Here is a 15,281-nt window from a genome sequence, read left to right as displayed (position 1 = left end):
TATAAATTATATATCAATATTATCACACACTGTGTTTGTTAAATATCAAAATGTGCTATTTATTTTATATAATAACTGTATCGATATTATAATTGTTCATCACTCAACATTGATTACACATGAAACAAATTAAAAAATAATGTGTATATCTATTTAAATAAATAATAGATAATTCTTTTAATTTTTTTTTAACAAAAACAAAACAATATTCTCAACAAAATATTCAAGAAAGAGAAAAAAAAAAACTACTTTGTCAAAGTGGATGATTCTTCTGATGGTTCGCATTTAATCATCATCAAAAGGCTTAACACACAGCCAGGTAATTTTATTTTTTTTTCAACTAAATATAATAATAATAATAATAATATTGAACAAAAAAAAAAAAATTAGAGTATGGAAAATTTTATCAAATACAAATGGCAATATATGTAGCATCAAAAAAAAAAAAAAAACATACAATTATATTTATTGTTTTTTTTAACAAGTAATTTATCAGATATTTAATTATAAATACTTAAAAAATAATTGTATTTGAACATTGATGTAGATGGATATATGTAATACTCAAAAATTGATTATTATTATTATTAATTATAAGAACAAAAAAAAAAAAGAAAACTAACGAAGTGTTGTTGTAAATTTCCAGTATTGCAAGAGTCTCTCTCCTTTTGGCAGTTCCATTGAATTTGGTCTTTCAAAGGTCAGCATAATATCTTTAACTCTTTTTTTAATTTCTTTATCAAATAATTGTCCTCCAGTTTTATCTAAAATACTATACATATCATATTCAGTTGATGATAATGGATTACGTATAAATCTTGATGCAGTTGAAACATTTGGTAATACATGATTTTCTAATGCACGAATTTCCCAAAGACTACTAAACATTGCATTGCTTAATAATGGATCACATTCATCCATTAAAAATGGATCACCAATACCTGGATTATCATTAATCATAACACCACCACCAATTGGATGATCAATTAAACGTTTTAAACCAGGATGTCGTATCATCAAATTACCAATAAACAGTAATATGACAAGTATATCTTCTGGTGGTGCAACAAGAGTTAAACGTCCAAGTCTTTTGGCAAATGCAGCAACAAGTGATTCAGGTAAATGTGTTGAACTTAAAAATTTATCAGCCAAATAAAATAAACGTGCTTTATACTTTGTATGAAATATTTCGGGTTCAAACATTGAATATAATTTTTTAAATATATTTGGATATTCTAAATTATGTTTTGTAACAAGTATAAATACACCTTGTAATGCAAGAAGACTTATTGTTCCATCACAATCAAGTGAATTCATTAAAAAATCAGTTAATAATACTGGTTTTTCAAGATGTTGAATAACACGTTCAAGTAATACAATTAATAATTGTTTATGTATTTTTGGTGATAATTCCCATTGCATTATACATGACCATACTTTATTTAATAAACGTTTTGCCGATGATTGATCCCAAACAAAACCACCACATACATTTTGTGGACCACATAATATTTTATCATCATCGTTATCATATTCTTGTTTTTTATCATTATCATTTGGTAATGGTATTTTATCAATTAATGCAAGTAAATTTTTCATAAAATTTTCTTTTGGTTGAAATTTTGGTGTTAATTGTGGTAAACTTCTCCATGTAAAATATAATGAATCTTTGTAATCATTTATTTCGAGATGTCGTGATATTAATAGTGTATTATCACGATCTGGTGATACAATTTTTCTGAGTAATGGCTTTAAACGATGAAGTGGAAAATAATAACTCAATTTTCCAACTGGTTCAATTGGTGATTTACCTTCTTCACCCATTAATTTAAAACACGTTGATAATGCTTGTTGTTGAATTTCAAATTTACCATTTTCAATAAGTGACAATAATTTTTCCCATACTTCAGAATAACCACTTTTTAACCACATAATATATTGGATCTCTGGCTTTGGTTCTGTTGATACAAAAATCAAGAAAACTCATTAAGTTTTAGAATTATTTTTCATTTGTTGTTTTCTTTGTTACTTACCAGATATTGTTAGATTAATTGTTTGTTCCAAATACATATCACCACGTCTCAATACTTCCATAAAGATCATTTCTACTGCCAGAATATATGATACATTTGATTCCTAGTTGTGAAGATTTAAAAATAATTAGTTTACTTTTATAACAAATAAGTTTAGTTGAATCTTCTCATGATGTTGAGTATAATGTATTGATTTACTTACATCCCATTGTGATATTATTTCCTCAAGATTATTTGCCTTTTTTCTTGATGATAAAAATTCCTGAGCTTTTTGTCGTAATTGTTTAGACATCATTCTCTGGATCTGGGGATCACCAGAGATTGTTGCTTCGGTCATCGCCATTTTTTAATTTTTATTCCTTATTTTTTTCTCTCTTTTTTTGTACAACACACACAAAATGACACAGTTTGGGCAGATTAAGCTTCTTGGCAGTTAATTAAAATTATAAACCAAGTACAATGATTAATTTGTTTGGTTAAAAAATAAGTATATGTTATAAATAAATTAAACACTGCATACAAGTGATTAGATCAATATAATTTTTCAAGGATATAAAAAGAATAATAATTTTTAACACATGCTTTTGGTTAATTTTTTTTGTGTCCTCTACGAGAGAGAAAAAAGACAGAGGGAGAGTAAAAAAAAGAGAGAGAGAGACCAAGTCCAAATAAATTGTCCACTTCTTTTTATAAAATTATTAAATATCTTTTTAATATTGATATTTAATATTTTTAATAAAATTAATTTGTTTAATTTAATTTTATTTATTATTATTAATAAATTATTTGATACTAATTTTTAGTAATTTTTCCCTATGATTTTTTGCCCACTAGGTAGAGCTCTACTTTTTTTTCTTTTGTCTTTGTTTTATATTTAAAACATTTTTATATATTATTATTATACAATAATTAATAATAATTAATAAAAATTATTTATTAATTATTATATTGTTTATTTAATATTTAATAATAATTTTATTATTTAAAAACGACATCTAGCGGATTTTTTCAGAACTAAATATCTAGCGCCATCTTGTAATTTTTTTCGTAAGCTTCAGTTTTTCTTTGTCTATGGCGCACTACGATGTGTCCGCCGCGACAGCCTCTTTTTGTTCAATTTGATCGGTGTAATATTGTTCAAATAATTGTTAATTTGTGATATTATTAATAAATAAACTCCGGGCAATCTTTTGAGTGTAAATTTGTTGCATAATTATACCTAGAACAATAGATATTTTTAAATTAAAATTACGACAAAATGACGCCATCACAAATTGACATGTTGGTATAATAAAGTCGTTCTGTGAACTATTTTTGCATTTAACATTCTCAAATTAATTAAACAAACAATTATTGATAATATTTAACATGATTATAAACAAATTAAAGTGTAAATTAATGCATCTTGTCAAGCTTGGCAACCTAACCTCTAAAATTTTTGGACAATAATTATTTATTTTAATTTGTTGAAAAAAAAAAGGTTTGTCCAATCAAGTGTCGTATTGTTTTAGTGTTCCTAAATAATTTATGAACATAAATAACATTAAAAATGTAAGAATTGTTATTAATATATGACTTTGTTAACTTTTAGATTTCAACAATGACAAATAATGAGACAATAAATTCAATCATCATTGGAGCAATAAAAAAAAAAATGCTAAACATTGGTGTGATTCAAGAAACAAAAAGGTATTAATATTTATTTATTTATTAGTTAATTTGTTTAATTATTTATTTATTTATTATTGTTTTTAACGTAATATGAGTGTGTGACTAATGATTGATGAAATCAAGTGTTACAAGAATAACAATAATTATCCATCAATTATAAATATTATTTATTTATTTATATATATGTTTAAACAATAATATTAAATTCATGATGATTTAATAATTGATAGAATGATTTAATTGGTTTTGTGTTTATAATATTAAACATACTTGTTATTTATAATGTTAACATTTATTTATTTTTCTTTGTTATCAGTGAGTGACTTGAATCCAATATGCTGAGAGACAACAACAACAAATGGTGGTGTTAGATGACGATTAAACATGCCAGTGTAATTGTGTATTGACAATAAGTTGAACACGTAGTTTAAATTAATATTTTTGTCTGTTGTTGAAAATTGATATTGAGTGTGTAAGTTGAATTGATAAGATTTTTAATTAGTGTTAAAGTCAGTGTTAGATTCAATCTTAGAGTCAGTGATAAAGTGAGTGATCGTGTTAGTGGTACCTGTTAACATCAAGACCCAGGAAAATAATCTCAATGATGACCATCTCATGATGTTGGAGTCCAAGTCAAAATGGTAAGTTTTTAAACAAAAATTTTTAAATAAACAATAATCCTTTCAGCTTGTTTTATCATCAATGATATTTAAAATGAAAACTAGCTCTATTTTTATTATTACACCATTTTTTTTTAAATATAAAACAGCGTTTAAATTTAAATTTTAAAATTGATAAACATCAATTCTCCAAACAAAAGAAAAAGAAATATAATTTTAATTTCTTTTTAATGATATATTTTTTTTCCTCTCCAATTATCAATATTTTTTTTGTTCTTTTATTAATTTAAAAAAAAAAAACTACTGATAAAGTAGTCGATGAAAACGATCAGGAAAAAACTATTAAGACTAACACAATGTATTTTTATCTATCGTTTATGTTGATTGTGATACGTGGTCAAGCACATTGACTCGTTCTCTAAAATTATTATTTTTTAATAAATTTCCTTGTGAATATTATATGTGTGTTTACCAACACACATTGATATATATCAAATAACAGTTATAAAATATAAGAATTATCATGGGACAAATAGTGAGTAGTTTTATTCAAAAATTATTTGCCAAAAAAGAAATGCGAATATTAATAGTTGGTGGTTATCATCCTGGTAAAACAACAATTTTATATAAACTTAAACTTAATGAAATTGATATTACAATACCGACAATTGGCTACAATGTAGAGATGATTAAATATAAAAATTATTATTTGAGTTTTTGGGATATTGGTTATGGAGGTGGTCGTTTAGATATTCTTTGGAAAAATTATTTTTATGGTACTGATAAAGATATTCCATCGGGTATTATTTATGTTGTTGATTGTGCTAATAGAGAAGATATTGTTTATTCAAGAGAAGGAATTGTCACTTTGACCAGTGAGTTGTTTTTTGTTTTTCAATTCAACAAGATAATCATTATAATTTTTTTTAAATTTATTTTTTAATGTAGACGGTCGTGACTTTGAAGGTGTTCCTATTTTAGTTTTTGCAAATAAACAAGATGTTACAAATGCAATGTCTGTTGATGAAGTTAAAGAAAAACTTAATCTTGATGTAGCTTTTGTTGGACGTCCTTGGCATGTTCAGGCTTCTTCTGCTATTCGTGGTGATGGTCTTTACGAAGGACTTGACTGGCTTATTAATGAATTTGAAAAAAAAAAACAATTGTCATTTATCATCTGAATATCCATGAAATAAATTTATTTGATTACTGCTGTTGAATTATTTCATTTTAAAATTATTTTTCAAGTACATTGATGAGTTGATGATTTTAAAAAATTTATCATTTATCATTCTGAAGTTTTTTTGAACTTTTGTAACATGAAAATTATTTTTTTTGTTCTTGTAAAGTCCCAGTACTATAAGTGATGCAATCACATGTGCCGAATTAATTTGAATCTCGAGTACACATTTTATTTAGCACCAACTATTTGATGACAGATAATATTTATCATCATCACAATATACCCACTATTTTATTTGTTAAAATATTTTAAAATAATAATAATTTATTGATTATATAACATGACAACTTCTTACACATGAACATGAGCCAATACAGTCTATATCTTGCTTGCAAATTTCATTTGAATCATTTACTTTACGACTCGTATAACACCAAGATTTTCCACTTCCACAATATCTCCAACAATATTTATTCATTGCAAAAAAATTAGACCAACATCCACCTTTATAAAAAGGACATATTTGTGGATAATCATTTGCATGACTTATTATAAATCCATGTAGTGAAAAACTTATTAAAATTACAATAAAATAATTATTTATTAAATTTTTCATCTTGAAAAAATTAATAAATATATTAACAGCTTTTAAAAATATTTGTAAAGATAGCAACGGTTTGCTGTTTTTCAACTAAATTATTTTCGTGTTCTATTTTTTATTAATCAAAAAATATTTTAAAAAAGCAAAAAGATAAGAGAACGATGAATTTTTAATTAATAACTAAATCCCCAAAACTTAATGTCACCCGTTTTTTTTATTTTTTTTGTTTCCTGTCGACAATTCTATGCCAACAAGTTATAAATTTCTCAAATACTTATATAAATAAATTAAACGTTAATAAAAATAAAAATCAAAAAGTCAATACATCAGCTTGTATCATCATACCGATTAACTTTTTATTTTTATAATAATTTTACATATTTTTAATTATCATATAAACTTGATTCTTTTTTTTTTTTTTTTTTTTATACTTGATTTGTTCTGAATCTTTTGAGGAATTTTGCATTGTCTGGTCTGTTTAAATGATGAAGTATTTTATCCTCAATTCTACGAGCAGCACGATGAGTTAAAACAAGTGTATCATGTTTTAGCATACTAAAGACATTTAATCCTAATAAAAAAAAAAAAAATAATGTTAAAAAAAAAACAAGGCTTATCTTTGTTTGTAATATTAAAAAAAAAAAAAAAAAATTATCAACTTACCATAAACAGGCATCATATTGACATGGGCCAATTCATCAGTTGCCAAAGTAATATTTTCAGGCATAATATCATCAGTATCAATAAATAAAACAGATGGTCCCCAATTTCTTTCAACCATTAAATCTTCAATGTATGAACTACTGTTTGATGGTATTTCTAAATCATTAACAATATGTAGATCATCTTGTGCTAATTTAATTGACAGAGCTGTTGTTAATCCATTAACACGACTGTAGAATGGTAACATGTAAAAATATGTTGCTGGTGATCTTGGTCCATGTGCTTTACCACCATGAAGAAACAAAGGTGATTTTCTACTTCCATGACGAGCTCTACCAAGACCTTTTTGAGGCCATGGTTTACGTGTACTACCTGCTTTTTCAGCTCGTGTTTTAGCATGTGCAAAACTCTATTAATTTAAAAAATTAAATGATATTTATTAATAATATATGCTTTTTTTATATTATTATATAAAGTTTTTTTTTACATACCACAAATTTATAATATCTTTGCCATCTGATATTTTCCCAAAGAGAATCAATTCTTGGTTTTGCTGCATATATTTCTGGATGTAATTCAACAATACCAACTTTTTTTTCATTAATTGTATCTAAATTTTCAATCCATACTTGACGTTTTTTTTGATAAAGTAATTCTTCATTTAAATATTTATTGACTGATATTATTGGTGTTGTATTATTTGATATTTTTTCAATATCAACAGCTGTACTACAAAGTTTTGTTATATGTTTTGAGTACTTTTGTACATTTGTCAATAATAAATTTTTAAATATTATTGACATTTTGTTTAAACTTGTTGGTTAAATATATTTTTATAATAATTAATAAATAACTAATTGTTATTTTTCAATTAATATCCACTACAGTATATTTTTTCTTTACAACAAATATGTTAATTATTATATTAACTTTATTAACTTAACAAAAAGTTAATAATTTTTCAGCATCCTTGCAAAAATGTTTGAGGTTAGATTTTTTAGAAACATATGTTTGATGATAAAGTAGATATTTTAGTGGTGATTTATCAACTGAATATACTCGCCATTTTGGTTTTTTTTTTTACACAAAAAAAAAAAAATAGAATGTTATTGTAAATAAACCACACAAAACATGTGTTAATCCATTGACGGTTTGCGTTAAATTGTTTGTGTCAAAATAATTTATTTATTTAAAAATTATTTAGTTGCATTTAATTGTAATTAAAAATTAAAATTAGTTTGACATCTTGAAGTGGTTTTTTTCTTTTTTTTTTTTTCACATCAATACTCTCATTGGTGATCAATAAATCCGGGCTAAAAAGTCAAGTTGTATATATATTTTTTTTTCTCATTGACGTACACGTGAATAAAGGTGCAAAAATAATAAAAAAAAAAAAAAACATCAAAGCTTGAAAGGTAGAAAAGTAAAATCAATGAAGCTCATCTCTTAAATACGTCAAACGTTTATCGTCATTTTGTTGAAGAACATCGTTGTAATTCTATAAAATAAATAAATAAATTTAACAACAACAAAAAAAAAAAAGGTAAATAAAATTATTTATAATTAATTAATGTTTTAATTTTAAATAATTTGAATTATCAAAAAATAAAATTACGTTTTAGGAAATAATAATAAAAATGGCACAAGAATCAACTAGTAATTTAAGTCGTGAAGATTTTGATGCTGGACCAACAAGTTATGATAAAATTGAAGATAATCTTTATCTTGGTAATTTAACAGCAGCAACAGATGTTAAATGGTTAAGAAAAAATAAAATAAGTCATATATTAACTGTTGATTCATGTCCATTACCAAGACAAATACAAGAATTACCAGATATAACATTAAAATATATACAAATAACTGATATGCCACGTGAGGATATATTAACATATTTTGAAAATTCATATGAATTTATTGATCATGCTATTAAATCAAATGGTAATGTTCTTGTACATTGTTATTTTGGTGTATCAAGATCAGCAACACTTGTTATTGCATATATTATGAAAAAATATGAATTAACATTTATTGATGCTTATGATATTGTTAAAAATAAAAGAAGATTTGTTGGTCCAAATCCAGGTTTTTTAGCTCAGCTAAAATTATATGAAGATATGGGCTTTACAATTGATACACGTAATATAAAATTTAAATTATATCGTTTACAAATTGCTGCTGATAAAGTACGTAAAGCAAAAATATTACCATCAAATTATATTGATTTAATAAAACCAGATCCAGCACTTGAAACAGTACATCCAGAACCAACTGTTTATCGTTGTGCTAAATGTCGTAGAATTGTTGCATCAGCAAGTAATATACTTCCACATTCACCACATGAACGACAAATATGGAGACATGTTAGTACAAAAAAAAATAAAAAAAATCAAGATACTGATAATATTATTGTTAGAACAATCAATGATAATACAGACAATAATAAACAATCTGATATTTGTAAAAAAATATATTTTATTGAACCATTAGCATGGATGCCAGATATACTTAATCATGTTGATGGTAAATTAAATTGTCCAAAATGTGAAGCAAAATTAGGTGCATTTAGTTGGATATCTGGTTGTCAGTGTCCTTGTGGTAGTAAAATTGCACCAGCATTTTATCTTATACCATCAAAAGTTGATTGGAGTAATGCTGTGCAAAATGTTCTTGTTACTGTTTAAAAAAAAAAACAAATTTAAGCTGATATATTTTTTGAATAAATATATTTTAAAAGTTTCTATAAAAGCCTAAAGTATCTAAATAAATAGTAAAGAAAAATCATATAAGCAATTATTATTGTCAAATGTAGAAAAATATTGACAAGACTGGAAATAATATTATCTATTTTATGTGCCAATTTTATCTTCCTATGAATAATATTTAAAAAATGTTAAATAGTATTTTTCGAATCGATTGTTGTCGATTATCTTGTTTAATATAATATATATGTGATAAAATAATAAAGTTTCTTGATGTTTTTTATTTAAATTTTTTCGTTTATTATTACATGATGTTTATATATGTTTTTATATACACATGTTGCGTCAAGTTTATTATAAATTCAATAATTAAAAATAGAAATAATTATAAAATTTATTGATCACACACAAGATTCAATTAAAATTTATAATATATATTTTTTTTTCACAATTAATTCCAACAATTATTAGATCGTTTTCTTTTTTTTTTTTTTTTTGGTATTTTGATTTGTTTTATTAATATATATAATTAAAATTAATTGTTATATATTTTATTATTATAATTACCCTGTTATTAATTTATTATTTTTTTTTTATTTATTGACTAATCTAACAGTCTAAATTTTTTAATAAACAATATATAAGATAATAATTTTAGCTACATGCTAGCATGCATAGCTGGATAAATTGTACCATATGGATGATTTCTAAGTCTAAGTGCATTTATACTATTTATTGTATTATTATCAATGGTATTGTGTGATTCAGTTTGATGATAAGATGAAAAACCAATATTACTATTTGTAAAACCATGACAAGTTGTTGTTTGTGGTGTTGGATAATGTTGTGTTGATCTCCAATAATCACTATATGTATATTGTGGTATTTGTGGTGATATTGTTGCTGTTGTTGTTGATGTTGTTGTTGGAGTTGATGATGATGATGATGATGGTGATAATTGATGATTTGATTGTAAATTTATATCTTGTGTGTGATTTAATCTTATTGGACGTAGTGGTAAACTTGTTTCTCCTTCATTATTTGTTGTAACACAACGACCAAGTGTTGAACTTCTTTCATTTCTACGAAATTTTGCTCGACGATTTTGAAACCAAACCTGTAATTTTTTTTTTTTTTCATTTAAAACATAATGTAATTATTAAATACCTGTGCTTTTTTTTTATTTTTAAAAACGTATGACAATTTCGAGGATACATATATGGAATAATTATTTACTTATTGAAAAAAAGTTTTATTTATTTTTTTAATATATTTTTCATCTCGTTTGGATAAAAAATTATATATATATAATAATTTCTTATGCAAGTATGTAAAAGATCAATTCCAAGATTCGGACAAGTCAAGGAATAAGTTTAAAAAAAAAATAGATTTTTTTTTTTCTATTTCTTGGAGAAACTGAGTAAAAAGAAACGGATACAACTAGTGACGGGACAGCGTGACGGCTCCTGGCAGTCGTACAGATTTAACAAGAATTGGAATAAAAAGATTATGATGACGAGATGAAGATGACGATGATGATAGTGGTAGTGGTGGTAGTAATGATGAAGAAACTAAGCGAATTGTGATGATAAAGTAAAAGAGGTGGATAATACTCGACACACGTGCTGCAACTCGACACGCCATGCGAGCATGTGCTTGGATCCTCATGTTGGCATTTGCATATATATATTTCTCTTTCATACGCAACCACAGATATACACGTCGAATATCTTGTCGGCATTGCAAGGCTAATCATAGCTACCCAACTGACAACCTGTCTCCTCTGATTTTCAGTTTAACTGTCTCACTTCCTCACGACCTCCGAATATTCATGTCACGAAAACATCATGTCACCATCAACCACACACGTATATTAAGCACAAAATTATTATTGAAAAACATTTTGTACTAAAATATTATGTCTGACATGAATGTTTTTTTTTATTTATTTTATTTTTTATTTTTCTACAAGTTTCTTTTCATCCGAAATGAAAAAAGAAAAAAAAAAAAATATTAAGTTTTAATTTATTTTATTTTTTTGATCTTTCTCTCGACAACTTGATACTCTTGGAATCTTTTCGAGAATGCCGACTGACAAATTGTCAAATACAAACATTTTTCATACTCAATGCTTTAAATTTGTTCAACCATGTCGTATATTTATTTTTTATTTTTATAATTTGTTTGATTATATTTTATTTATTTATATTTCAAATTTTTATTTACCTGTACTCTTGCTTCTGAAAGTGCAACTCTTGTTGCTAGTTCTTCTCTTGCAAATGCATCTGGATAATGTGTTCTTTCAAATACTCTTTCTAATGCTGCTAATTGTTGAGCTGAAAATGTTGTTCTGCTTCTTCTTGGTCTACGACCACCACCTCTATTTACTCCATCATCTTGATCAAAAAAAAAAAAATCAAAATTAAAATAACATCAGTTATCTATACAGCTTGATAATTGTTTGTTTTAAATTTTGCATAGGGGATATATCTATTATTCATTAACTCGAATGTTGATCGTTAAATAATAAACAAAACGAAAAATATAAAAATAATAAAAGGCGAGAACAAAACTCGACTCGTTGACTGGGACAAGTCAAGCGTAAATAAAAAACGTTTAACGCATAAAAAAAAAAAAAATGAATAATAATAATAAAAATCAACTACAGACTGTACGATTTGGTAAACGATATATATATGTACATGAAAGGGGCAGATGATTTTCTGAATGGCATCCACTGTGTTTGGGTAATCATCAAAGCGGTATAATACGAGCAGCATGGTGATAGTCAACAAAACGGACAATTTAAATTTAAATAAAATGGCTCAGTTGCAATCAATGATTCATCATAATGTTTCAATTATTATTAAATTTTTTATCAATTAAATAATTTAAATAAGAAAACATTTTTTTTTTTGTTCTTTTTTTTCATACCAATTATGTGTGATTGTGTTGACAATAATCTTGACACTGTAAAATCTTGTGGTGATTCTGATGATCCCACAATTATTTGTGATTCTTCATTATCCATGTGTAACATTATTAAAATTTATTAAATAAATTAACAAGTGTGTCTATGAATAAATGACACTTGTTTAATTAAATTATTTTTTAATTAAATTAATTTTTCTTTTTTTTTAAATAATCACATCAACTGTAATTGTATATACGTATTAATCATTCACATAAACACATAATTTAAAATTATTACAATAATAAATTAACATAATAATTATTTGTCGTAAATAATATATATAATATAAATATGACAAGTTAATTTTAAAATTTAAATTAAATTTATACGTTTAAATTAATAATAATGGGTTAGATTACAGTTGACTTTTATTATATGTGAATGTGTATATTTATATTTCACGGTTAATCGAATTATTCAAATTACAGGATCAATTTAACACGGTTTTTTGAGTAACGATGTGTGAATAAAAAGAAAAAAAAAATGTAAATAGATAAATGTTATATGCAAAAAAAAAAAAGAGTAAATGAGAAACAAAATAATTAAATAGAAAAAGAAAGCAGAAAATTTAAAACTTGGTTAACGTGATTTTATGGTGGTTTGAATATGAAATATTAATATTTGTATGAACCGTGTGTTTGAAGGCAGAATGCCAACTGACTTTGCTGACTTAAAATGTACTTAAAGATTCCCTCAGTTTAAGTTTCTTCACCCTCGTCATGATGATGATGATGATGATGATGATGATAATGATGATGATCACCACCACCTCCACTAACTCATCTTCTTGTTCTTCTTCATCATCATCATCAACATCATCATCATCATCATGTTGTTCTTTTCTTTGTCTTGTCTCAAAATCTCTGTTCATCTTTCTCTTTTTCTGTTTCCCCATTTTTATTAATTTTTTTTTTCCTCTGACTAATGATTTCATCTCACTTTAGTCATCACATGTGAATATACGATATCGTTTTCTTGTTTCATTTTTTTAAATTCTATTCCCTCTTGGCAGCTTAACATTAAAGCACAAGTTAATATACATTCACACATTAATATATGTGTACATATTGAGTTTGAGAAATAGAGCATATTTAGAGTAGGTGGAGATTTCATAGCAAGCTCCACCCTCATTTAACTTACATTGGTTGGCAACATTAACACATTTTAATTGGCACCATATTATCCTAATTATAATTGTCATAATATTATGTGATAAAAATTGATTGAAAAAAATTTTAAACACTATTTAACCTGACGCCGGTGTTGTATATATATATATTTTCATTTTTTTTTTCTTTCTCAAGTAATAAACATAGATTTTTTTTTTTTTTTCTAAATATTTTTAACAACATTTATAATTAACATGATAAATTAAACATATGTATAATTTTGATATTTGTCAATTATATTTATATATAAAATATTTCTAATAATTATAATTAGTTTCAATCCACAACAACAACTTCATATAAATATATTCATTTTTTATTTATTTTATTTTTAGTTTTTATGAGTGAATTTAAGTTGGCAATTGCAACGTAAATTTTATAGCAAAAAAAATAAAATATTGTGTATATACACACAGTGTGTTTCGATATAGATATTTTATATGCGTACATATATATTTGAAATGTTTAAATTTAAAAAGAGATGGACGTAAGTGTCGCGACACTCTGACACAAACACGTCGTGAAATCATGATGATGTTGAAAAAAGAATTATTACATTGGTCTGCAATTTGCTCCTCTCTTTTCTAACATTATCCTGGCATTCCTATAATTTTTCATTTTATCCTCCTTGTCATATTATATTATACATACAAAATATAAAAAAAATTATTATATTTCTTTTTAAATATTTCAAGACACATATTTTTAGGATTTTTTAAAAATTTATTTTCCCCTGTAATGTTTCTTATGGAAAAAAAAAAATAATGATAAATGTTTGACAGGAGTTAATTGTGGGAATATTAAGAAAATAATATTAGACTTTAAAAAAAAAAAAACAACTTGCATATCGATCAACATGTCACATTTGCATTCATTTTCATGGATAATATTTTTGATTTAAAAAATTAGAAAATCTCACGTTTTTTAGTTTTGATAGATTCGTATTGTGTATTCATGATTTTGTCTAATAAAATGTCACACGCCTTGGCCTCTCGATAATGACCACTACCTCAAAAATCAAATTGATCTATACCTTGACCCAAATTTTTCAATCATTTTTTTTTTTTATTAAATAATTTTCAAATTTTATTATTCTAGTTATTTCAAACAACTTGGGGGTTCTTTTCAAAGTTTTTTTAAAAATTTTTTTCGTCCCTTAAAAGTTTGCCGCAAATGTTCAAGTACACGCCTCTTTGGCATTTCGTTGCTTTTATGGGTGAATTGATAAAAAAAAAAGATGATAAAAAATTAATAGAAAAAAAAAAAAAAAGTGAAAAAAGAAAGGTTCTAAATAGTAAAAGAATATGAAAAAAAAATATATATTTTTTACCGACGCGTGTACTTTTTTTAACGTTTTTTATATATGCGTATAATTTTTTTGTTATTATTATTTAATTTTTTTTTATCGTAGCTTAGCACGGGTCTCTAAAAAACCACAGGGGACGATGATTTATAAGTCGGTCATTCCTTCATGTACATAAATTTTTTTTTTTTTTATCTATTTTTTTTCTGTATAACTATGTAGATACAGGGGTCTTGTTTTTCCTTCCTGTGTTATATATTAACTAAAAAATTGTTTAAAAAATACTATAAAACTATCTATCCTTGCAGTATACATATGTATATAAATTATAAACGAAAAATTTCGTGGGAAATTTGATTTTG

At 24.9% G+C, this 15,281-nt stretch overlaps 6 protein-coding genes across 6 annotated transcripts in view; 3 read left to right on the top strand and 3 right to left on the bottom strand.

Annotated features, from left to right (window-relative positions):
• Positions 1–268: 268 nt before the first annotated feature.
• On the bottom strand, positions 269–2,850 carry LOC122856945 (nucleolar complex protein 4 homolog B-like). Its single transcript, XM_044158874.1, has 3 exons — positions 2,236–2,850; positions 2,034–2,136; positions 269–1,958 (listed from the first exon to the last, which is right to left on the bottom strand). Exons 1-3 carry the CDS (start codon positions 2,374–2,376, stop codon positions 619–621), a joined length of 1,584 nt encoding a protein of 527 aa, XP_044014809.1. The 5' UTR covers positions 2,377–2,850; the 3' UTR covers positions 269–618.
• A 218-nt stretch (positions 2,851–3,068) lies between these two features.
• The window catches only part of LOC122856438, a 65,676-nt gene continuing 53,463 nt past the window's right edge, over positions 3,069–15,281 (top strand). Inside the window, exons 1-3 of the mRNA XM_044158115.1 lie at positions 3,069–3,513; positions 3,625–3,722; positions 4,021–4,345. The gene's annotated coding sequence lies outside the window, so the exon portion shown is untranslated. The remainder of the gene's footprint in view (positions 3,514–3,624; positions 3,723–4,020; positions 4,346–15,281) is intronic.
• On the top strand, positions 4,848–5,505 carry LOC122861060 (ADP-ribosylation factor 4-like). Its single transcript, XM_044165227.1, has 2 exons — positions 4,848–5,199; positions 5,273–5,505. Exons 1-2 carry the CDS (start codon positions 4,848–4,850, stop codon positions 5,503–5,505), a joined length of 585 nt encoding a protein of 194 aa, XP_044021162.1.
• LOC122857248 (39S ribosomal protein L4, mitochondrial) lies at positions 6,534–7,639 on the bottom strand. The gene is made up of 3 exons (XM_044159318.1): positions 7,263–7,639; positions 6,772–7,180; positions 6,534–6,679 (listed from the first exon to the last, which is right to left on the bottom strand). Exons 1-3 carry the CDS (start codon positions 7,572–7,574, stop codon positions 6,534–6,536), a joined length of 867 nt encoding a protein of 288 aa, XP_044015253.1. The 5' UTR covers positions 7,575–7,639.
• LOC122857186 (dual specificity protein phosphatase MPK-4-like) lies at positions 7,908–9,599 on the top strand. Its single transcript, XM_044159232.1, has 2 exons — positions 7,908–8,314; positions 8,394–9,599. The coding sequence occupies exon 2, from the start codon at positions 8,409–8,411 to the stop codon at positions 9,453–9,455; it is 1,047 nt and encodes a 348-aa protein (XP_044015167.1). The 5' UTR covers positions 7,908–8,314; positions 8,394–8,408; the 3' UTR covers positions 9,456–9,599.
• LOC122857370 (homeobox protein aristaless-like 4) lies at positions 9,949–13,119 on the bottom strand. The gene is made up of 3 exons (XM_044159500.1): positions 12,408–13,119; positions 11,700–11,869; positions 9,949–10,590 (listed from the first exon to the last, which is right to left on the bottom strand). The coding sequence occupies exons 1-3, from the start codon at positions 12,511–12,513 to the stop codon at positions 10,132–10,134; spliced, it is 735 nt and encodes a 244-aa protein (XP_044015435.1). The 5' UTR covers positions 12,514–13,119; the 3' UTR covers positions 9,949–10,131.

Source organism: Aphidius gifuensis, linkage group LG1, assembly GCF_014905175.1.
Source record: "Aphidius gifuensis isolate YNYX2018 linkage group LG1, ASM1490517v1, whole genome shotgun sequence".
Lineage (NCBI taxonomy): Eukaryota > Metazoa > Arthropoda > Insecta > Hymenoptera > Braconidae > Aphidius > Aphidius gifuensis.
The sequence above is the reverse complement of the archived record's forward strand: the minus strand, read 5'-3'. Positions and strand labels throughout refer to the sequence as shown.

Excerpts from the sequence above, each read along its gene's own strand:
- LOC122856945 (XM_044158874.1), bottom strand. The coding sequence starts at position 2,376 with ATGGCGATGACCGAAGCAACAATCTCTGGTGATCCCCAGATCCAGAGA. Across the intron at positions 2,137-2,235 it reads AAATAATATCACAATGGGAT|GAATCAAATGTATCATATAT; the intron begins GTAAGTAAATCA and ends CTTCACAACTAG. Across the intron at positions 1,959-2,033 it reads AATTAATCTAACAATATCTG|AACCAAAGCCAGAGATCCAA; the intron begins GTAAGTAACAAA and ends TTGTATCAACAG.
- LOC122861060 (XM_044165227.1), top strand. The coding sequence starts at position 4,848 with ATGGGACAAATAGTGAGTAGTTTTATTCAAAAATTATTTGCCAAAAAA. Across the intron at positions 5,200-5,272 it reads AGGAATTGTCACTTTGACCA|ACGGTCGTGACTTTGAAGGT; the intron begins GTGAGTTGTTTT and ends TTTTTAATGTAG.
- LOC122857248 (XM_044159318.1), bottom strand. The coding sequence starts at position 7,574 with ATGTCAATAATATTTAAAAATTTATTATTGACAAATGTACAAAAGTAC. Across the intron at positions 7,181-7,262 it reads AAAGATATTATAAATTTGTG|AGTTTTGCACATGCTAAAAC; the intron begins GTATGTAAAAAA and ends TTAAATTAATAG. Across the intron at positions 6,680-6,771 it reads CAATATGATGCCTGTTTATG|GATTAAATGTCTTTAGTATG; the intron begins GTAAGTTGATAA and ends TTTTTTTATTAG.
- LOC122857186 (XM_044159232.1), top strand. The coding sequence starts at position 8,409 with ATGGCACAAGAATCAACTAGTAATTTAAGTCGTGAAGATTTTGATGCT.
- LOC122857370 (XM_044159500.1), bottom strand. The coding sequence starts at position 12,513 with ATGTTACACATGGATAATGAAGAATCACAAATAATTGTGGGATCATCA. Across the intron at positions 11,870-12,407 it reads AACACAATCACACATAATTG|ATGATGGAGTAAATAGAGGT; the intron begins GTATGAAAAAAA and ends TTTTTGATCAAG. Across the intron at positions 10,591-11,699 it reads TTTCAGAAGCAAGAGTACAG|GTTTGGTTTCAAAATCGTCG; the intron begins GTAAATAAAAAT and ends AAAAAATTACAG.